Source organism: Lepidochelys kempii, chromosome 1 (genome assembly GCF_965140285.1).
Source record: "Lepidochelys kempii isolate rLepKem1 chromosome 1, rLepKem1.hap1, whole genome shotgun sequence".
Taxonomy (NCBI): Eukaryota; Metazoa; Chordata; order Testudines; family Cheloniidae; genus Lepidochelys; species Lepidochelys kempii.
In genome coordinates this window covers 154,408,786-154,432,214 of record NC_136380.1, presented here as the reverse complement: position 1 = coordinate 154,432,214, position 23,429 = coordinate 154,408,786, and the positions used below count along the sequence as shown (strand labels likewise).

At 43.1% G+C, this 23,429-nt stretch overlaps 1 protein-coding gene across 4 annotated transcripts in view; it reads right to left on the bottom strand.

Annotated features, from left to right (window-relative positions):
* Nucleotides 1-4,302: 4,302 nt before the first annotated feature.
* DDX3X (DEAD-box helicase 3 X-linked) overlaps nt 4,303-23,429 on the bottom strand; it is a 35,846-nt gene continuing 16,719 nt past the window's right edge. For 2 of the 4 annotated variants that reach the window (XM_073358666.2, XM_073358685.2), the window contains 11 exons: nt 21,378-21,513; nt 16,290-16,375; nt 15,063-15,161; nt 14,826-14,986; nt 12,535-12,679; nt 12,228-12,417; nt 11,737-11,918; nt 11,519-11,636; nt 8,855-9,011; nt 7,331-7,479; nt 4,303-6,839 (listed from right to left, as the gene is read on the bottom strand). In XM_073358666.2, coding sequence (XP_073214767.1) covers nt 6,754-6,839; nt 7,331-7,479; nt 8,855-9,011; nt 11,519-11,636; nt 11,737-11,918; nt 12,228-12,417; nt 12,535-12,679; nt 14,826-14,986; nt 15,063-15,161; nt 16,290-16,375; nt 21,378-21,513 — 1,509 coding nt within the window. In that variant the 3' untranslated portion in view covers nt 4,303-6,753. The remainder of the gene's footprint in view (nt 6,840-7,330; nt 7,480-8,854; nt 9,012-11,518; nt 11,637-11,736; nt 11,919-12,227; nt 12,418-12,534; nt 12,680-14,825; nt 14,987-15,062; nt 15,162-16,289; nt 16,376-21,377; nt 21,514-23,429) is intronic. The other 2 variants (XM_073358675.2, XM_073358693.2) reach the window with 1 other exon arrangement.

Below are 23,429 nucleotides of genomic sequence, written 5' to 3'. Positions count from 1 at the left end.
CAGGCCACACCTAGGGCATGTGTCTTACCTGCATACTTTAGACTATGTGAGGAGGTTGGTGCACACACATTCTTTTCCTGTCTACACTTTTATGAAAAGCACTATGACAGAGGCTTTCAGTACAGAACCAGGGGGAAGCCAAGGTGCTTTGCCAGTCAGCATCCAGGTTTCTTTGGTCACAGTCTCCTCTGGGCATCCAAATCTCTTTCAGTTTTATGGTGTAATGGGTCAGTACTAGTTCCACCCAGATTGTTGGAGGTGGTGTTGCCAGATTTGCTGGGATAAGTGGCATCCGGGCTCTGATGTTTTCTTCCCCGCCTTCTATTTGCTGGTAGACCAGAAGGGGGGGTGTCTGCTCACTCACGGAGCCTCATCCTTTGGGCTCTTTGGAAAAGGGCAGCTCTGGGTCTGAAGTGATGTGTTACTCTTATGTCCCTGAATGTATAAGTCCTGCAGGCAGAGGATTTATACACTCAGTGCCTATTGGGAAATTGACCCCGCCCCCCCTTAAAAAAGGCATCAGCTATGCCTATTGACCAAAGAAATGAGTCTATTAGAGGTCAGCTATAGTTTAAATCCTGAGAGTTTAGCATAAGGCACCTCACTCCCAGTCCCCAGGGGGTTCTTTTGAGTGTGGAGGGTGGGGGTTAGGACTGTCAAAAGGAGGGCAAAGATGAACTGTCTTTACAAACTAGGCTAGATTATTAATTTGATGCTTGGAGACAAATTAGACTGCTCACCCATTCCCTCTCCATCCTAGGTGGGCAGGTTCATGGCTGCTCTGTGCCCCTTATATGCCTATGTACAGTGCCAAGTCATTACTATGAAAAAAGTAATCTGATGTTACAGGCATAAGGATAGAGCCTACTGTTAAGGACAGTTGCAGGTCATTTGAAAGTTACTGCAACTGCTCCAGAATTCTTTTTTGCTATGACTCTAACTCAGACACTATTATGACCACCATTTTTTTTTAGTAGTGCTTAGTTTTTCAACCAGATTTGTGAAATGTCTTTTGACAGTAACTTCCGCATCACCCCACTCTTCCCTTGAGACATTTGCCTCTTACAGTGGAAATTAATCCTGTTTTACCAACTCTTCCCCCTAAAGTTCATGAAGGCATTCTGACTACAAACCTTAGGTAGGCTAATTAGCAGCTCTGATTCCATTCCCATTCAAGTCAGAGGCAAAAGCCACCTTGACTTCTTGGTAGCAGAGACAGAGTCCCCTTTCCTGAAATACTGTCATCCTAGTTCCTGGTTTCAGAGTAACCGCTGTGTAATCTGTATTCACAAAAAGAAAAGGAGTACTAACCACTTTGAGCATACAGCTCACTTCATCAGATGCATACTGTGGAAAGTACAGATCTTTTTATACACACAAAGCATGAAAAAAAATGGGTGCTTACCACTACAAAAGGTGGTCTCTCCCCTCCACCCCACTGTCCTGCTGGTAATAGCTTATCTAAAGTGATCACTCTTACAATGTGTATGATAATCAAGTTGGGCCATTTCCAGCACAAACCAGACTCCAGTGAGAGAGTGTTGAATTGGAATTCATTTGCAGATAGGCTTGAATAGAGACTGGGAATGGCTAAGTTTAATTGTAGCCAAAGTCATTATGCAAGGTAACGTATTTCCCCTTGTTTTTTCCTACCCCCCAGGTGTTCTTGTTAAACCCTGGATTTGTGCTGGAAATGGCCCACCTTGATCACACATTGTAAGGAGAGTGATCACTTTAAATAAGCTATTACCAGCAGGACTTGGGGGGGAGGGAAGGAGAGAGAAAAAGCCTTTTGGAGTGGTGAACACCTATTTTTTTCATGTTTTGTGTGTATAAAACAATCTTCTATACTTTCCACAGTATGCATCTGATGGAAGTGAGCTGTAGCTCACGAAAGCTTATGCTCAAATAAATTGGTTAGTCTCTCAGGTGCCACAAGTACTCCTATCCTAGTTCCTGTATCTCTAATACAATTGTAACCAATTTCTCTGCAGTGAAAGGCCAGTTGAATCATTGGGCAGTAGCTGAAGCCCTACTTTATCATTGAGGAAAAAAAAAAAATGCATTGACCTTGTAATGTATTTTGGCAATAGTTTGTTACTTTGAGGCTCCTTAATTTAAAACAGACCAAATAGAAAAATGTAAGACAAGAAAATGTAAGGGGAGGCTTTGCCCATGCCACCCTTCAGGCATAGGAGTTCCCCGTAAACACTCATGAAGCTGCCTTGTCCTTTAAATGGCTCCTGCCCTGGTGCCTGTACAACAGCTCTCCACCACGGCTAGGCAGGAGATCTAGTTTTCGTAGTATTCAGTTGCACTCCCATTCTCTACCTTTTTTAATACTTAATTCTTCAGTATTCTACACAGCACCTTGTACAATAGGGGCCACACGACTGATGCTGTGATGTGGAATTATTTGAATACTTACCTCCTCTCCCCAGAAAACCAACTTAAAATGATCCCCATCTGACTTCTGAAAGTTTTAAATTTTCCTTATAATGTCAAATAGATAATTGCTTGAGCTTCACCTCTTGTCAGATTGGAGATTAGAATGACCAGTCTGATCCAGTATAACAGTCCCACCTAAGCCCCATGTTTTTCAGAGGCAAAGAAAGAACAGGGTGTTTTATCATGTGATCCTGTCCTCTAGTCCCAGCTTCTGGCAAGGCCAAATGTCCCCACATCTGCCAAATCATATTTTAAAAAGCAGGCTAACATTTTCAGAAATGCCACATGTAGAATGTGCACCAAGCCTGAAGACATCTGTCCATTTAGCTCAAGGGCAGTCCAAGGGCCCCATTTCAGTTCTACAGCTTTAGTGCACATATGGCCAGCCTTTTCATCAGTTGCACATGCCTTGTGCATAGAAGGGAGTCTATTCCAGCATTCCTTTGCTATTTCTAACTTTGAAACATTATAAAACTGATTACACACAATTAGAAGTTTTGTTAACGATTGCAAAGTTTTTGGAGCCACTAAAAAACAATTCATAAAACAGAGCCTGGCCTGTTCCATTGCAGAGATGGAAATTTAGTTAGAGGGCCATGTTCATTTTAACAAACCCTTGCTAAAGACAATAGCTCTAGCTAAACAAAAGCTAAGCATTAGGAGGGCTATACCACCATTAGAATTTTATCCCATTTCCAAGATCAGTACATCTCAGTAACATGTTGGAACAGTACAATATTTAGTTCTTGCAATTTTCCTACAGTGGAAGCTCTTTCCATTAGCCAATGCACATTATCCCTGAATGTGTGGTTGTGACCCTTTACAGTTTCAATTTGGTAGATTACACCAAGCATAGGTGGTGCTTGGAGGCATGACTAATTGCCACTCAGCAACAGTGGCTGTGCACTTCAAGATCTCACCCCTTTTCAACCCAACAGCCAGTTTTGCCTTTGTAATAGGTCTTTTAAACTAGGCAGATCCTGATTTATGAAAAATGTAATCATTCTGAAAATGAAAATTCAGGCTAACCTGACTTTAAGCTGTTTCATATGTGTGGTGTACCATTTACTACAGTAAATTTGTAAGTCAATCTGCAGCTGTAACATGTCCAAGACAATGTAGGGTTTCCTGAAGAAGCACACACTCAGGTCCTGGACATTTTTTTAATCCCATTAGAACAGCCTAATTTTTTGCTATGATCTAGTCTCTCCAGGACTGCCTGGAATCTGCAGCCCCAGGGAGGTGAAGCCTAATGTGTCTAACACATTTTTGCACCCTCCCAATTCTAGGCTACTCTAAAAGTTTAATTACTGACAGTCAGGGGCCAGCAGCTCTGCCCAGAATCTCCGTGCTGCTGTTCCACCCTCTCCTACCCACTGCATACCCTAAACTCCCATTTGTGATGGGGTCCTCAAAAGACAGCTTGTGGCAATCTGCCCCAGATTCAGTAAATTGTGACCCCTGGCCAAATCAGACTTTTAGAGCACCTTTACCTGGCATTCAGGGGCTGGAGTAAGGGATGGGGGGGGGAGGAGGAGAGGAACACAACATGATGAACAAACCAAACAAAAAACCCACAAAACACACTCACCTTCCCTGTCTACTTACTGCAGACTACAGTTCTCCCATATACACAACAACTGAGGCAACACTTACCCCTCTCAACTGATAGCTATACAGGACAACTCTACCACTATATTTTGTGCTTGCAATTTTGTAGCACATCAGAGCTGGCTGAAAGAATAGAACACAGTCTGGCACCTGGCATCTTTATGCAAGATCAAAGATTGTGCCAAATTGTTCAGTTTACAGATATGACATGAAATAGTGATGCTTAAAAATGAGTGGACTCTGTGCAGTTCAACTTTTTATTTTAATAAAATCAAGAGTAATGCACAGCACATGCAGTGCTAGCATCTAAACTAATACAATAAGCAATTACTAAACCTACAGTGACTTGAAGTTGAATTTTTACATTCAGCAAGTTTAAACCCATTCTTTGCATATGATTTTTAATCCTTATTTCTGAACTGAAAATATTGTTGGCTGATAAAACTTGCTAAAATGCACAAGTCACTGATTATGCCAATACAACAAAGATAACCACATGTTTGAGGATTGCAATGTGCCAGACATTCACTGAAAAATAAACAAAAAAACCCACACACAACTAAACAAAACTCACGCAAACAAACATCTGAGAATCTGGACACTTCACATCAGTGTTTAGAAGTGTTTCATTAATATCTTAAGACAAGTGTATCAAAACCTTGGCATGTTTAATTTTAAGTTGCCAATTTTTGTTTTACTATCAGAAAGTTATGGCTACACCGCCAATGCCGGGTCTGCTTAATTTGACTTAAGAGTTTAATATGACTTAAACATTAAAAGCTCACACTACCCCGAAATATATAATTTCACGCATACGGTGACATTCAACATTCAAGTGCCAGTGTTTTTGTACTGTCTTTTGGTCAAGTTTCTTTAAACTTTCAAAGAATCACTTTTAGGCTTACAAAAATAAATATTTGTCAAAAATGTTCAATAAATATTACACAAAACTAGCAGCAAAAAGTATCTAGAAATCTCGTGTGCAAATAGTTTTCTTCCCAGCTATCATTCCCATGGTCCCAAATAAATTTTAGAATCTAGTTCCTTCTCCTTAGACAAGCTGCGTTCAATCTCCAAGAGACAAAATAAGATTGGAAGTTAAGGACACGCACACAAGACCTATATAAAATTCTCTGAATGTGCAATAAAAGAAGTATTTTGTAAAAAGTTATGGGCAAAATGTACAAGGGCCTAAACCTAGACTAATTGAAATAGCACCATAACAAATGACCTCAATACTGTCAAGTGCACCTACTTAATAAAAGTTTTAGAACAAGGCACAATACACTTGAAAAAATCTATTGCACTTTAGGAGATTTTTGCCATTTTCCTATGCCACTGTAGATTAAGAGTTGATAATGGCTCTGGCCACAAAAGTTAGCACAGAAATTCCAAGTGGCAGAGGCATTTTACTGGTGGACAATACTTATCTTTGGCCAGATTTAGCATAAACAGACTATAAATACAATGGAAACCTATGCAACTAAAACTGACTAAAACTGCACTTTAATAGCAGAATTGAAACCTTGTGCAGTTATGTACATTTCCAACCTCTGTGATCTCAAGATTTGTTAGTTACTCTTCTGGAGCCATTTTACAAAGTCTACAGTAAGCCAGTTTAACATCTCAACGCAGCTTGAACAGAGTAATGTGAATCTGCATTAAAATAAAGCCTGCTGCATAATTCTTCCTGTTCATACCCTCTTGACCAAAAAACATCAACACTAGCATGCGTTATTAGACCAAAATCAGTCAGGCCCTTAAGGAGGACCAGTCACTGTTGTGGTCAGCCATTCTACCATTTCAATTTCATATGGCAGGCATTTTTAAAAAGTCTAAATAGATGAATTCTCCTAAAAACTATTTCAAGTTATCAGACCTTTAAACGTTCCCTGTAATATTCTGCCCACATTTGGCTAGCTCACATTAATGATCTGCCTAAACATTGAAAAAGGAATTGCTGTATTTACTTGCATTAACTTCAAAAACAGTGCTTTTAATGTATGCATGTATCCATACATCATCTCATCATGACTGGAATGGCTTATTAAAGACTATCAGGTTCTAAGTACCTATCCAGGATAGAGTGAGCAAATCAGAACTTTAACTTAGTACAGTTTTGCCACATTAGAAACTAATTCCATTGATATGCTTCAAGATGTTTGTTTGTTTTTTTTTTCCAAATCTGCAAGTATCAAAAGCCCTAATGCAGGCTACCGCATAAGTTTTTGTAATATTATGGATGAATCGATGATTCCTGTTTAAGTTGTATCACACCTGTGTGCCAAGGTTTGATTTTAGCTCAAGTTCAGTAATTTTGATTTTGTCAACAATTGATATCTTGAGCATTACTGAGCCAACAGGACATCAAAATAAAAGTTGTCTAAAGTTAAAGGCACAGTACATTAACAAACAAATGATCCTCAGTCACAAAATTAGAAATGCAGTTTGGGGTTGGGGTGGCTGGGAGGGGAGTTAATCCTGACTACAGCAATGGAATCTTCACCTTCAAAATAGGGCTGCTTGTTCCTTTTGTTTCTTCTGTGACCTTGAGCTCCCTTAAAAAAAATTTCAGTGGAGAATCACAGCTGGTAATGTACTGCGAGTTCTTGAAGCTACACAAGGTATAGTCTGGCTAAGTTACATGTGGTTTCCATATTAGCTTGTTTGGTGGGATGTCTGCTGCAAGCAGACTCAGTTGCCCCACCAGTCAACCCCCTGGGAGTTATAGTTTCCTCCATATCCATCACTGTTGTAGAAGCCGCCTCCATAGCCACCACCTATTAGGAAAGAACAAAACCACATCAACTTACTAAAACCTTTATGTCCTTACACAGGCTACCCTTTTCTCTTCTTCCCTGGACAGAAGCTTTCTGTGGACCAAGACCGGGGGGGGGGGGGGGGGAGGGAGGCAGGGGGAAGAGAGGAGGCAGCGGATGAGAACACACTGACAATACATGGTATCATAAAGCTAAAAATTAAAAAAAGAGATTAGGAAAGCTTCAGTGCGTAACCAGTTTACAATAATTTTGGGTGCCACAACAGATATATTGTGCCAGCTAAATCATCCGCTCAATTGTAAAGTTCAGTGTAACAGGCTATAGTAAATTCACAGCCCTTACACAGACGAACATTTAAGAGTGGGCTACTTTATAAAATTTGTTTTAAGACAAGACTTTGTTTTCCTAAAAAAGGTTCCAGAGCTTGTTTTGAAGCTGCCATCACCGGCCCCCTCCTTTGTATTGGATTACAAGGACAGACAGACAATTACCTCCAAATCCTCTGCTGCCTCCATGGCCGCTGCTGCTACTGCCACCACCACCGCTGCGGCTGCTGCTTGGTCGACTACTGCTAAAGCTGCTACTGCCGCCACCGCTACTTGTTCGATAGTCTCTGGCACCAAATCCTCCACTGAACCGACTACCCAGAAAGAGAAACATTCACAGCTTGTTCTTATTGCGGTCTGGCAGAATGCAATTATTAAGATAGCTGCTTTGAAATCTAGGGCAGAGTTTTGTAAAGCTGTTTGAAATGAATTTCTGCAGAATATAGTAGTGCCCTTATCGCTTAGTTTCAGCGCCACTGTTTGTTGCTTGCAAGCCTCTCACTGCAACTTGGACAGCATGAGGCTGTCAATGTTCCATTTGAAAGAAGCAGAAGAAAAGGCGCTACTGTCAATCTATGCACCTTACTTTTCAGTTGACTAAACCATAATAGATGGCAAGAATGTAGACTCCTAGACTACCGAGAGAGTTGCTTTTTTAGAGTTCAGCTATAGGTCTGATACAGTACAACCCCCCCAGTTGTACAGGGGTGAAGAGGAAGCATCTGAAGAGCAGTACTAGCTATTTAAGGAACTAGTGACAAATACCACTATTCACTCAAAACTGATAACTACAGATCATTAACATGAAGAATAAATGAATGACATTTCATAGGCACTTGTTTTTTAACCCCCCATATTATGCTGGGTATTTATTCTGCTGCACCATCTAGAGTTGTTTCTATATGAAGGAGTTCATTCCCTCTTAATCTGTAGCCATCTAAAGATGGCTACAATATCTTCAGCCCCCATGTTCACTGGCTTGGAACCCACAGTATAGCAGTGCAACAAGAAATATTCTTGTCCATATGGCAGCAATTCATTTATTGGTTAATAGGACAGAATGAATATCTTACAGCAGGAAAGTGTCTCAGCTGATGCAATATGATTGAGACCTTGCTTTTTACTGCATAATAGTGGAAGCTATTAAAAAAATAAAAATCACATTTATCTATTCCAAGTGGTAAAGCACACTTGGTTTTCCAATGGTTTCTAATGTGTAAAAAAAACAACCAACCTTGTCTTATTTGTTCCTCTTCCCAAAATGATTATTCAGCTCTTAAAAGAGGAATTATTCCTATCTAGTTTAACTGGATTTTGGAGACTTTCAGAATAGGAGATTTTAACATAGAGGGGACTTTAACGACAAGATGTGGCTTCCTACAGGGGGCTCATTTTGAAACAAAAACTGAAGGAAAAAAACTAACGGAAAAGCAAATTCTCAGAGATCCTTTATAGTAGAGTTGGAAATACAAATGAAGGCAAATGTTAAGACCAACAACTTGGAGCAGTTTAGAGGACTCACACTGCAATCAGACAGCAATACTAAAATCTCTCAGCTAAAACTGTCTTCCATGTTATCTGAAGTTTAATTAAAGCAAAGGTTTAGGCAATAGGAACCTGAATCTGCAACCGTGGAACTGGCATAAAATGGATTATGCCCTTAAGTAGTCAGAGTCCTATTCGAGTTACCTCTTCGAACGCCCACGACTGCTACCACCCTTGTGAATCTGCTCATAAGCCATGTTTTCCAACCATGATGGTACTTCCTGTTTCGCTTCAACAAGGAGATCCAGCAAGTCCTTGGTGATGTTTATGTTCCTCTCATTGAAGAATGAGGTGGCAAGCCCTTTAAAAAAATAAAATAGATTCTCAACATTAGGTAACTTGGTATGATGCTTCAAGACACTATTTCTGTGTAGCTCAGATGAATGTGTACTTGAACAGGAGGAAAAAAAAGTACTTGGTGGGTTTTATATTGAACAGGCTAGGCTTGTACTGAACTTTAAAGATATCTGAAATTGGTCTTAGGACAGGAAGCTGCCTAATAAAATAAGTATCCATCACAGACACCACTAGGCTTGGAGTGCAGACAAACTAGTTAGTTTCTCTTTACTTGAGAGCATCTCAGGCAATACAAAACATTAGAATACTATGTAATTGGGGTATTGCATAGGAAGATACCTAGCAGATGCTGAATTTCCTCTGAGATTTACAGTAAATCAGCAAATGTCCAAATATTTGTTCCCGTTTCCCTCCCTGGGAATTCACTTTGAGAGTTCTCTCTCAATGAAGCAGAAGTGTCAGTGAGCCTTCTCTTGTGGCAAGTTGCCTTATTAACCTGATGTTAGGTAGCCAGCCTACAGGACTTGGTATAAATTTTATCCAGATTATGGTGTTATACTAGCCTTTGCAGCAACAACCTGACTGCAAATAATTTTATTTGTGTTTTAACAGAACATGCATAAATGGCAGTTGGTCCATGTGCACTTGCATGCAAGAATTTAGCAGCTTTCTTAAAGAGAAAAGCCAACTGGAGCTCTGCTATACTGGTTTCTAGGGCTGTTATTTAATAAGTTAACACATGCCATTAACTTAAAAATTAATCAGCTTTAATTGCACTGTTAAGCAATAGCATACCAGCTTAAATTTAATTTTTGGATTTTTTTCTACATTTTCAGATACATTGATTTCAATCACAACCATTTACAGTGTGAACTTCTATTAAAAATATTTCTGCTATAAACAAAATATTTCAATTCACCTCATACAAGTACCAGAGTGTAATCTTTGTTGTGAAAAGTGCAACTTACAAATGTAGATTTTTTTGGGTTCCATAACAGCACTCAAAAAACAAAACAGTGTAAAACTTCAGTGTCTACAAGTCCACTCAGTCCTACTTCTTGTTCAGTCAATTGCTAAGACAAAACAATCTGCTTACATTTACAGGAGATAATGCTGCCCTCTTATTTACAATGGTCACCAGAAAGCAAGAACAGGCATTTGCATGGTACTTTTGTAGCTGGCATTGCAAGGTATTTAGTGCCTGAGACGCTAAACATTCACATGCCCCTTCATGCTTTGGCCACCATTCCAGAGGACATGCTTCTACGCTGATGTTGTTTTTTTTTTTTGGAAAAAAAAAAAAAAAGCGTTAAATTTGTGACTGAATTCCTTGGGGGAAGAATAGTATGTCTCCTGCTCCATTTTACCTGCATTCTAACATCTGAGACTGCTATAACTAATAACCCAGCACATTGTTCATTTTAAGAACACTTTCTTTGCGTTTTGTCAAAATCTGCAGTGAAGGCACCAATGTGAGATTTCTAAAGTTTGCTACAGCACCTGACGCACTGTTTAAGAATCTGAAGTGCCTTCCACAATCTAAGAGGGATGAGGTGTGGAGCATGCTTTCAGAAGTCTTAAAAGAGCACACTCCTGATGTGGAAACTACAAAATCCAAACCACCAAACAAAAAAAGCCAACCTTCTGCTGGTGACATCTGATTCAGATAAAAGTGAACATGCATCAGTCTGCACTGCTTTTGATCACTATTTATCAGAACCCCTCATTAGCATGGATGCATGTCCTCTAGACTGGCGATCACAAAGGGATATATGAACCTTTACTGCATGTGGCACAAATACTTTGCCACACTGGTTATAACAGTGCCATGTGAACACCTGTTCTCACTTTCAGGTGACAAAATAAAAAGCGGGCAGCTGCAACTGTAAAACTTGTTTGTCGGATTAATTGGCTGAAGTAGGACCAAGTGGACTTGCAGGCGCCAAAATTTTAGCTTGAAGCCAAAAATAAAACAGGTTTTTTGGTACTTAATTCTACATTTGTAAGTTCAACTTTCATGATAAAGACTGCATTACAGTACTCATATGAGGTGAATTGAAAAATAGTATTTCTTGTTTATAGCACAATTTAATATAAAGCGAGCACTTTACACTTGTTGTAATTGAAATCAATATATTTGAAAACTTAGAATATTGTTTAAATTTTGGATGTTTTCTAAAAAATAAATCACAGTTAATCACTTGACACCTACTGGTTTCCCATACTGCCTTCCTACCTATTCTACTATGGCTTTAGACATGGGGAAGGGGGGGAGAAACTGGAGCAATAAAAGACTTGCATGGAATTTTGCTCAGTTTAATAAAACTGGAATTAAGATTACTGCTACAAAGACTAGACGTGGGTTTGTCTGAAACAGTAGGTCAAGTAAGCTTTGTTTTGTAGTTCAAGTTTACTCTATAGCTAATCTATATATAGTGTTACTTATAACCCACTGGAATACTACACTTGAAGAGCATCTTCTAGCAGACAATTCACTTTTAAGAGTCTTACCAAGGTTTCCCACACGGCCTGTACGACCAATGCGATGCACATATTCTTCAATGTCACTTGGCAAGTCAAAGTTTATGACGTGTTTCACATTTGAAATGTCCAATCCTCTTGCTGCAACCTAATGGTGAAGAAGTTCAACTGTCAGCTCTTAGCAAAGCTTCACAAGAATGAAGTGAAATTTAACATACATCTTCAGAAAGAAAAAATTAGGGACTTACTGCTGTGGCAACCAGAATTGGGCTTCTGCCTGAACGGAACTGGTGCAGAGCTTCTTCTCTGTCTCTCTGAGAGCGATCTCCATGGATGCTTGTACAAGCGTATCCTTCGTGGTAGAGAAAGTCCTCCAGAGAATCAGCTCCCTTTTTAGTCTCCACAAACACCAGAGTCAGTGAATCTTTGCCTAATGCAAGAAGTTAAAACTACAGATTTACCACCAGCAATGCTACATCTGCAAATATTTAGCACCCCCAACTGGTAAAAGGTAGTTTCTGTATCTTCGGTTGCAGTTTAATTGTGTATTTATTACATTACTTCATTCAATGAGAGATGAGTACCAAGGCCATTCCCCCTCCCATGATGTTTATATTACCCAAGAAGTTTATTTGCATGCATACTGTTTTAAGTCAAAGCAAAAACATTCACAACATATGAAAAAACAGGGAGGAAAAGACTAACAGCTTTTCCTCCACCTAACATAGATTCTCATTACCTGAGCCATTAGAGCTGTGTTGAAATTCTCCCAAACAGTCTTTACCTGTGGCATTTAGCAGGTCAAGCAGAAATGACCGTTTGTCTGACTCTTCCACCCACACTACTTTCTGTGTGATGTTCTCAGATGTAGAGCCAACTCTGCCAACAGCCAGGAAGATATATTCATCCAGGAAGTCACGGGCAAGCATCTAGGAGGTAGACAGACAAAAAAAAAAAATTCACCATTTTTCCCCCCACAAAGGACTGGGGGAGTTCAGAAAGTACATTAAGCTTGTAGGTCAAAAAAGCCTCAAGCCAGACAGTACCTGGATTTCCTTGGGAAAAGTAGCACTGAACATCATGGTATGACGAACTCCCTTTGGTGGCATAGTATCTTGTTCAACAATACGGCGAATTTGAGGCTCAAACCCCATATCAAGCATGCGATCAGCTTCATCCAGTACCAGGTATCTGGGAGTAGATGAAGAGGATCAAAATTGCTTAAAGTGAGGAAAACCGGGGTTTTTTTTGTGTTTTAAAAAATCCACACACATACCAGGCTATTTTTTCCAACCACCATTAACTATTTAATATAGTATGACAGAATTATTCAGTGATAGCTTGTACAACCCAATGTGAGTCAGGAAGTATTTATGAGCTATATGCAGCTTTAAAATGACAGAAATAGTCAATTTAACAGTATTAAGGCATCCTTTTACAAATGTTTGACAGCTAATTTGACAGCTACAAATGTTTGTCAGTAAAATTCTCTGCACACACCAGTATGATCATTCCCACTGGAACCTCAGCTTAGAGTAGGGTTTCCTCAACAAATTTTGGTTGCCTCAGAGCGTGGCCACCAACTCTTGGCTTACTGACTATTTTTCCTAAAATACTAATTAATTTTAGGAAAACACCAAACATGCATATAAGTGTCCCAAACCATTGTAATTTATGAAGAGTTTGGGTTTTTTGTTGTTAACTGAGTAATAAAAATGAAGTAGTTGTCTCTATTCTTTACCTAGCCTAAACAGAACAGAAACAAGAATAAGGTGTTTTGCATGCTCTTATCTTTTGTTTCTTTTGCTGGCCTTTAAAAAAGGCCACACATTTGCTAGCTAGTAAGCCTGCTGCTGTGAAAAGTGGTATTTGTATGTTTGCTTCTGTGAAAAATATTAATGAACATACAAATATCACTTTTCACAGCACATTTACTCAGCACTGGCAAGCTAGGGGAAAATTAAGCTGTGGATGTGGAGGAAGGTAGCGGGGCCAGCTCAGATTTGGAAGGTGGGGGGTGAGCCTGGAGCCAGCACCTGAAGCCCTGTGACCAGGAGCCCACTGTCATGCAGCTCAAAGATGCAGTGGGGGCCAAGGGTGATGGGTGAGCCTGGGACCAGAGGCCAAAGCCCCGTGGCTGGGGCCTTGGGATGGAGTCCACTGCTACACACCCAGAGCCCAGGGATAGATGAGGCAGCGGGGGCCATAGAATCATAGAATATCAGGGTTGGAAGGGACCTCAGGAGGTCATCTAGTCCAACCCCCTGCTCAAAAGCAGGACCAATCCCCAATTAAATCATCCCAGCCAGGGCTTTGTCAAGCCTGACCTTAAAAAACTTCTAAGGAAGGAGATTCCACCACCTCCCTAGGCAATGCATTCCAGTGTTTCACCACCCTCCTAGTGAAAAAGTTTTTCCTAATATCCAACCTAAACTTCCCCCACTGCAACTTGAGACCATTACTCCTTGTCCTGTCCTCTTCTACCACTGAGAATAGTCTAGAACCATCCTCTCTGGAACCACCTCGCAGGTAGTTGAAAGCAGCTATCAAATCCCCCCTCATTCTTCTCTTCTGCAGACTAAACAATCCCAGTTCCCTCAGCCTCTCCTCATAACTCATGTGTTCCAGACCCCTAATCATTTTTGTTGACTACAGGCAGATGGTGGTGAGCCTGGGGCCAGCACACACAGGCCACTGCATGGCTGGGGCCAGAGCCTGCTGCCCTGTGGCTGAAGTCCAGGGCCGAAGGAGGCAGTAGGAACCAGGTGTGGGGTTTTTTTGGGGGAAGGGGGGCGAGGAAGTGATAAGCCTGGGGCCTGCTGCTCACCACCATGTGGCTGCAGCCACAAGCCCAAGCCCCACCGCCCCCAGGAAGGTAGACAACTCACACTAGCTGCCTGCTCCTCCAGCATTTCTGGCTCCAGAGGGGGCAGGACTCAACTCCTTCTAGCAGGCCCAGGGGATCCCCCCCTCCCCCATCACTACCCAGGAGGCAGGGAACCCAAGAGAAGGCTCTGGTGGCCATGTTTGAGAAACACTGGCTTAAAGCATCCCCTAGCTTGCCAGTGCTGAGTAAATGTGCTGTGAAGAGTGCTATTTGTATGTTCATTATTCATACAACAGGTATAAAGGATTAGTATTGTGAAATTTAACTGTTCAACTAGTAAGCCTTTCCTAAATAACTGTCTAGCAAAACATCAGAAAAGTCTTATGGATTACTATTATTTACATTTAGATGTTTTTTCGGTGTACAAACCAAACAGCTAAGTCCCAGGATCTTGTCAGAAATTCTATAGACATTTCTAAGATTATCAAATTCCAAGACCATTTCACCTACTTGCAAAAGTCCAATCCAATCTTTCCCCTCTCCATCATGTCAACCAGTCGTCCTGGAGTTGCCACAAGCAAGTGACACCCACGTTCCAAGTCACGTATCTGTTGACCAATGTCAGCACCACCGTAGACAACACAAGGACGAACTTTGGAACGATATGCAAACTGTAAGAACAGAACTAGTTATTTTCTGTTTTTTTAAAAAGCTCAGGATATTGTACTGACAAGTTGCCAAAGATACCTTTCTGGCTTCTTCATAGATCTGCACTGCCAGTTCTCTAGTTGGAGCCAGGACTAAAGAGATTGGGTATTGCTTACGGCGTCCATACCTTCCATTTTCCTGAAGACAGACATTTAGAATAAATACTTGAAACTAGAGCCATTTCAAACCCTGCACACATGCTTCCCGCATAATTCTGAAACTTTGCCACCAGCACAGCACTCTCGGCTGAGCTTGGATCACAGACAAAATGGACCATCGGCAGCTTTCTTTGCTCTAAAGTGGACCACTACCTGCAATTGAGGCTCTCAATGTTATTTATATTTCAAAGGACCTGTTGCTGAGTTGTTAAAAAGGAGTACAGGAAGTCTTCCACTGCAGAAAGTCTCAATCATGCTTTAGGCACTGGTTCTAAAGACTTGTGTCCCAGGTACACTATCAGGTATACCAGGTGACAATGCTAACAGTGTGTCTTTAGGGGGCAGAACTGCAGAGATTTTAAAAACCCCTGGTGAACATTACTTATTTTTAAGTCTGAAAAAAGGGATTCAATACTCTGGACTTTTTTTTATTGGGGGAAAAAAAAAGTCTTATTGCTGCACCAGGGAGTAACTTTACTTAGAAAAAGCCACATTTCAGGGTAGACGGCTAAGGCTACAAGACATGCTTATTACCAGTATGTTTTTTTCAACCTTCATTCTGGAAGCCACACTGCAAGCAATCCTCTCTTTTTGAAGATTATGTGACTAGTCCTAAAGGAGAGTTTGGTCCCTAGACTATCAAGAATGGCTCTGTAGTCCTCTACCAGCCTAAACTAAATAGAAATTTGGCTGCAAGCAGTTTTGTTTTAAGGTGTTCCTCTTGTTATAAGAGCCTGATTACTATAATTAACATAATATATATAATAATTATAATTTAGTATGTATGTTTGTCTGAATGAAGACAGGATTTGTTCATTAGATGGTAATACGCTTTGTTTGTGAGCCAATACAAAAAAAAAACCATGAGGACCATGATGCCTATAGGTGAGCAGACAAGCAACAAATGAGCAGCTCTCTGAAACGCCCCCAATAATTTAGAGGGCAAAGAAATTGGGCCCAGGCCTCTCTGAAACAGACTGCTTGTTAGTATGAATGCTATAATTGGACATCTCTAGAAAGATGAAACAAGAATTGCAGACAAGGAAAGCATCCTTTGGTGGACTCAGCTTGTTTTAACATTTCTGGGATTGCACATCTAAGAACTTGCCTTCATAGCCCTCAGAGCATCACCTGGACCATCTGTATAGATCTGACTCAATATTGGTAGAAGAAATGCAGCAGTTTTCCCAGAACCTATAAGAAATACAAAGGTTAATCTTAACTCAATGGAAGTATTGATGCTTTTATTGTCATCAGCCACAACACCTTACACAGTATTCTAAACACCTAGCTGAACTAGACTGTACTCCTGACATTGCTAACAAGGCAAAAGATAAAAACGGTTACCTTTTTGAAACTGGTGTTTGAGATGTTGCTCATGTCCATTCCATTTTTGGAGTGTGTGCCCACCACGTGCACTGGAAATCCCCCCTGCCAATGGTATCTGCAGGGGACGGCTCTGGTGTGGCACATGTATGCCCAGGCATAAGTAGTGCTGCTGGCTCCCCTCCACCCTCAGTTCCTTCTTGTTGGAAACTCCAATAGTGGGGAGGAAGGGGTTGGGTAGGGTCATGGAATAGACCTGACTACTACATCTTGAAGAGCACCAGTCACAATAAGTCTTTTCTTTGAGGTCCATTCCATTGTAGGGGACTCCCAAGCAGTACCACTGGAAGCAGGTAGGTGTTCATGGACATGTTGATTGCAACAATGCTCTGCCAAAGTCAGTGTCATCTCTGGCCTGCTGAGAGTGATGGTGAAATGCATTGTAAACATGTGCAGTGAAGACTGCATGGCAGCCCTGCAGAGGTCCTGGATAGGGACATCTGCTGCCTTCCTGGTGCAAGACACCTGAACCCTAGTCAAGTGAGCCTTTGCTATCAGAGGCACAGCCTCCACTAACTTGTAACAAGTATGGATGCAGGTGGTGATCCAATTTGAAATCCTCTAAGAGGACACCTGGAGGCCCTTCATTCTGCCAGCTCTCATGATAAAGAGTTGGGTTGGTCTGTGGAAAGGCTTGGTGTGCTCCCAGTAGAACGCCAGGGCATGCCAGAAATCCAGAGTGTGAAACTGCCTCTCCCTATTGGTTGGGTGAGGCTATGCACAGAACACCAGGAGGAAGATATCCTGGTTGACATGGAAATGCAACACCACTGTAGGCAGGAAAGCTGGATGGGGCTGCAACTGGACCTTGTCTTTGTAGAATACCATATACAGTGGCTCCGAAGTGAGGGCTTTAGTTTCTGATACATGCCTTGCTGAGATAATTGCTACAAGGAATGCAAACCTTCCGTGACAGATGGGAAAGGGAGCAAGAAGCCATGGGCTCAAAGGGAGGGCTCTGCGAGCCTGGAGAGAACGAGCCCAGGTCCCATTGGCAGAAAGCTATTCAAGGCCCTTCAGGAATCTGACTGACATCTCATGCAAGAATACAGATTTACATTGGATGTGAGGATGGAGAGCTGATATGGCTGCCAAGTGCACCTTGAATGAAGAAAAGGCAAGGCCCTTGTGCTTTAAGTGAAGCAAGTAATCCAAGATGAACTGTAAAGGTAACTGGATCAGGGAGATGTTGCGCTCAAATGCCCAGTAAGAGAAATGCTTCCACTTTGCCAGGTAAGTTGCTCTGGCGGAGGGCTTTTTGCTTTCTGAGAAAACCTCCAGTACCTGACTAGAGCAGGCTTGTTCCTCTGGATTCAGCAATGCAGCATCCACGCTGTGAGGTGGAGGTACAGTTGGCTCCTGCACTCCCAACAATGATCCTGTGACAGGAAGTCTGGGTGGTTGGGCAGAGGCCATGGCCAGTTCCATGAGACAGTTGGAAAACAGGAGAGCAGGATCCAGGACACAGGCTGGAAAGTCACCTTTGACCACACCCTCAAAATGCCTGCTCACCACCCACTTGGTTATGGGTGGAGCTCAAGCAAGCAGAGGATGGTGGCTGGTGGTCTTGCTGGTGCTTCTAGCCCTTGCCCTTCTTACAAAGGGTCTGACTGAGGTTGGCTCTCAAACCTATGGGTCTGTTGCAGCTTAAACCACTTCCTTACTGGCACGTACAGGCCCAGTGTGCAAGGTAGCCCTCAAGTCTTTCAGGCTGTGCAATTTACTGTTTGTCTGCTCTGAAAACAATGTCAGACCATTGAATGGAAAGTCTTGGATCAACTGTTGAACCTGTGCTGAAAGGCCTGACAACGGCAACTAGGACACTCGCCTCATTGAAATAGCTGAGGCCATGGTTTGGGCTGAACCTCTGCACCAGTATCCCTGGCTTGCATCTGAGGCCACTTGTAAGGCTGCCTTGGCCACCATCCTGCCCTCATCTAGGATAGCCAGGAAACCCTTCCTGGGTTCCTCTGGCAGGGAGTCAGAACTTGGCCATGGACTGCCAGTTATTAAAATTATAGCAGCTAAGCAAGGCGTGGTGGTTTGCCACTCAGCTGGAGATGTAGAATAAGTTTTTCTACCAAAGAGGTAGAGCCGCTTTGCTGCCTCCTTCAGTGTTGAGCATAACACAAGGCCAACCAGGATCATTAGCTGCTGACACAATCAGTGAGCTTGGGGCTGGGTGGGTATAAACATACTACATCCCTGTTAACGCTGCTTATTTGGAAATGGGGGCAGCGAGGCAGGTGCCTGCCCCACGGCCTTAGTGATTTTCATCACTCCCTTGTGCACCAGCAATGCCACTGGCAGGGGCTGCTGCACTCAGTACATCAAATGAGAACTCGACCTCCAGCCCCATGTTTGAGGTGACCATCTTCAAGAGCTCCTGGGGAGCCTTGGCATTGTCCTGGGGGGAACTGGGTGAAAGGGCTTTGCTATCACCTCATAAGGTGAGGATGAGGCAGGTATGTGTCTGCCAACTCTGCCACAGGATCCTTAGCCAAGGCTGGCTAAACCCAGGGAGCCTGCTCTGACTCTACATCTGTGTCAGGGGTGGGCGAGAGGCTGTTGCTGACAATTTGTTGGATACCTATGATCCTGCGATGGTTGGGGAAATCCCTAGGGGTTCCAGAGTTGGCAGGGGGCAGGCCACTGGCCCTGGGGCCATGCTGGCAGGAATGCTGGTGCCCTTGATGGGTGGTCCTAGGCCACAGGCATAATCTCCTCCCTGCTGTCGGAGCCTGAGGAGGGGGGAAATACACATCTGGGGGACCAGGATGGTGCCAAGGCTGCCTATCTACCCTGATCATCAGTTCTGGCCCTGAACTTCTGCAGAGGATCTGTATGAGGGTGATGGCTCCCAGTGCTGTGATCCTGGCACCAGTAACCTGGCAACTGACACTCTGTGCTTAGTGAGGGATGCCGTTCTGTTGAGCAGGAATGTGAGTAGACGGACATGTCTGAGACTGCCGACATGCTTGTGGTGAACTGTACCAGTGGTCCAGCAATGGGGATCTAAGGACTGGTGTCTTAATCCTCTGGATTGGTGCCATGTCCTGGGAGGGTGGCTCAGGTGCTCAACTGCTCAGCCCTCACAGATCTTTGCTCTTCTCCAGCCCTCTCCTTCCCTTTACAGGATGTAGGAGAACATCCCCTCCCAGCCTTTGTTTTTCAGCCAGTAGCAGCAGATGGGCGCTTGTCTGAGGCCGGCGCCAGCAGCACGCTCCGCAACCAGGCAGTGGTGCTAGGAGCAGAATCCAATCTGGTTGGCTCCAAGGCTAAGGAGCACCCAGAGACGAATATCCCATTCCTTTGTGTTCTGTGGTCTGAAGCTCTTGCAAATGTGACATTTGTAGCTAATGTGAGTTTCCGCTAAGCACTTCAAACAGCTCCTATGGCAGGAATCAGCAACCTTTGGCACATGGCCCACCAGAGTAAGCCCCTGGCAGGTCAGGCCAGTTTGTTTACCTGCAGCATGTGCAGGTTCCCACCTGACCACGGTTCACTGTCCCAGGCCAATGGAGGCTGTGGGAAGCAGTGGCCAGCACATCCCTCAGCCTGTGCCCCTTCTTGCAGCAGTGAACTGTGGCCAGTGGGAGCCACAATCTGCCAAACATGCAAACATGGCAGGTAAACAAACCTGCCTGACCCACCAGGGGCTTACCTTGGCAGGCCGCATGCCAAAGGTTGCTGATCCCTGTTCTATGGGAACTCACCTCACTGGCATGGGTATCTTACAACAGGCAGAAGATTTGAAGCCTGGGGACCAGGGCCTGCCCTGTCCCTAGGCTAAGTCCTGTTTGGGACTAACAAATCCACTAAAACCACACTAAGAGAACTATTAAATAAAAATTCTAACTAGCCACAGCTGAGAGGAGTAAACTTGCAGAGGCAAGGAGACATTCCAGCAGCATCACTGGCAGTAAGAAGGAACTGAGGGTGGGGGAGCTGACAATGCTCCTTATACCAATGCATACGTGTGCCACTCCAGAGGGCGCTAGAGCTGGTTCCCTATGGATACCACTGATGGGAAAGAACTTCTGGCATGAGTGCATGTGGTAAGCACACCCCCCCCCCCCCACAATAGAATGGACATGAGCAGCCACTCTAAGGGCATATCTACACTTACTGCCAGTGTGATCAATCCCGCAGGGGGTGGGGGGGTTGATTTATTGTGTCTAGTGAAAACACAATAATTGACTGCTGAGTGCTCTCCCATTGATGCCGGTACTCCACTGGAGCGAGAAGCTTATTTTCATAGCTGAAGCTGCCTAACAGACTGACTTAGCTAGCCTGCCACCACCCCTGCCCAGTGTAGACCAGGCCTAAGAAGAACCAGGTACTCAAGGCAAGTAATTTTATCCCCCCTACCTTTCACTACATTCTGAGTTAATACTGATCCCACATGGGCCAAAGAAACACTATAAAAACATGGCAGTTGTCTCAATAGACAGAAGCCACCATCTGCCATTAAAATTATGTACTAAGCCTTAAAAATGCTGTATTCTAAGTACTAAGAGGCACCTGGCACCCTCAGAAGAGGACATGACAAGTCAGTCACCCCCACCTCTATTATTGGTCAATCCAGATTTTGCGCTAGTGTGCTCTTGCTCAAAGGATAGCAGGCTACAGTTCCCAGTATGAGGGAAACTCAGGAGCACTAAGTTTGTCTGTCATGAGCAAGCAGCTGCTTCCTTTCTTTAGAAATTTTTAATCATCATCTGCAGTTTGAAGATTTGATCCAATTCCCACCCATTTCAAGCTCAACTGGAAAGTCAAAATTGTTCTAGGTGCAAGGTCAGAAACCTACCTGTCTGGGCACAGGCCATCAAATCTCTCTTGTCCTTGATGATAGGTATAGCATGTTTCTGAACTGGAGTAGGACGGGTGTAGCGAGTGAGCTCAATGTTGCCCATGATAATTTCTCCCATGTCAAGGTCACTGAACTGTAACAGACATGGAGGGGTGGGGGGAGTAGAAAGGAGAGTTAATGGAGAATTGACTTCAGAACCTTCTCACCTGAAAATATAACTCAGCCCAAGTGACTCATGTATCCATAAGATTAATCTGCTCAGTACATGTACATAAAAAACAAACTTAGCAACATTTTAAACTTGACATATTCAATGATGTACTTGGTTCCTCTTTGCCTGTGTATAAGCAGCATAAAAGTTTAAGACCAAGTAGAAGTCAGGCTTCCAAGCAAATGAGACTTATGCATAACCATAGAACTAGTGGTCTCATCATCATGTGACATCCCATCTAAAAATCTTCTTAGAAAGCTTTAAAAAGTGACAAACCCCAACCTCATCCCTACAACTAAAGCAACAAGCAGCTCTCACACCACTTCTATAGACCAAGGCATCTTCCAGTAAAGTCTTTCAGGCATTTAAACCACGCCCCACCCCCCAAAAACCCACACACACCACACACAGAAGAGCATCACTAGTTCCTTCTCTGCCCCCTTCCCTTGAAATCTGTCTTTAAAGTACTGCAGTGGTCCTTAATTCAGAGTTTAATCTTGCACAAAAGACCAGTGTGGTCAACTGAGAAACCTGCAAGTCATGATTAGTTCATCATGAAGAGATGCTAGAAAGGCAGACACTAATCAGATATTCCAAAGTTTATTAGTTGTCCCAAAGCTCTTGCGGACTGACTACATGGCAGGTCTCCTGATCATGGACATACTGGCAGGCCATCACATGTGCTGAGAACCACTAAAGTAATAAAAACCCCAGAAAGCAGTGTTCACTTGTTGCTGCCCTACTTCACCATAGAGTAGAATCTATCTATCTATCTATACAGTAACTGAAGTGGAGATGTTTTATCCCTATGGGTGGTCCATCATAGGACTGATATAGAATTCTCAAAGCACTCAAGCAGGAAACAAGGATGGGGTATAGGATCACCTTGTCATGGTAAAAAGGCAGTATAGAAAAGGTCAGCCATGAGTGCCCCCAGATTCCCTACCCTCTGGCCAAAGTTATGGTGATTAAGAATCAAGTCTTCAGGAACAGGTGGAGGAGTGAACAGCTGGAGGACCCCACAAGTTCAAACGGAGGGTTCCTTAAGTGAGGAAACAGATAATACAACATGCTGAGGAAAAAAAATAAAGTCCTTTGACTGGTGGATAAGAGGCTATATAATAGCAGCCAAGTAAACTGCAGTAGAGCATAGGTGATTACCTGCTGGATTTATAAAGCACCAGGGTTATCAAGTATATCTGAGGCGAGATTCAGAAAGGAATCCAGACTGATGGATACACTAGACTTGAAAGCACCTCAGCTTTTGTAGCTATGTTCTCTCCTTGCTGCTCAGGAGTAGGGACTGAACCTCAGGACAGTAGTCCAACTCTATGCCATAGAACCAGTTAAGGAACTATGCCTTATGGTATAGAAATGAGATGGGTTATGGTACCAGTGTCCTGCTATCTCCAGAGATTCGCTACAAGGGAAAGACAAAGGCACTCAGATGTGAAGCAGGTCCAGGAATCATTCTTGCCTTAGCTAGGAAGATGCTATTAGGATAGCTACTACTTGCTTATTTCCATTTGTTCAAAGCCCTGAAGATCAATGGTGTGGAAGCAGGTGTACAACTGAGTGGCCTAGGGATAGAGAGGATGCCTCCACCCATGGAGATTAAACTATTCCCTCAAGAGCAGAAGGGCTGCAGAGATCTACTTCCAGGAAGACTTGATTGGCAAAGACTTTAAAATATCAAGTTGCTGAGTTCCTAGTCATGGCCTTGGAAGTGCCTGCTCAGACAATATGCTATGGAGTCCATTAAAAAGGGACACCCCCCCCCACCCCTCCTTGCTTGCCTCCCCCCTAGGACTTTCACCTCTGGTCCAACCCCCACAGCT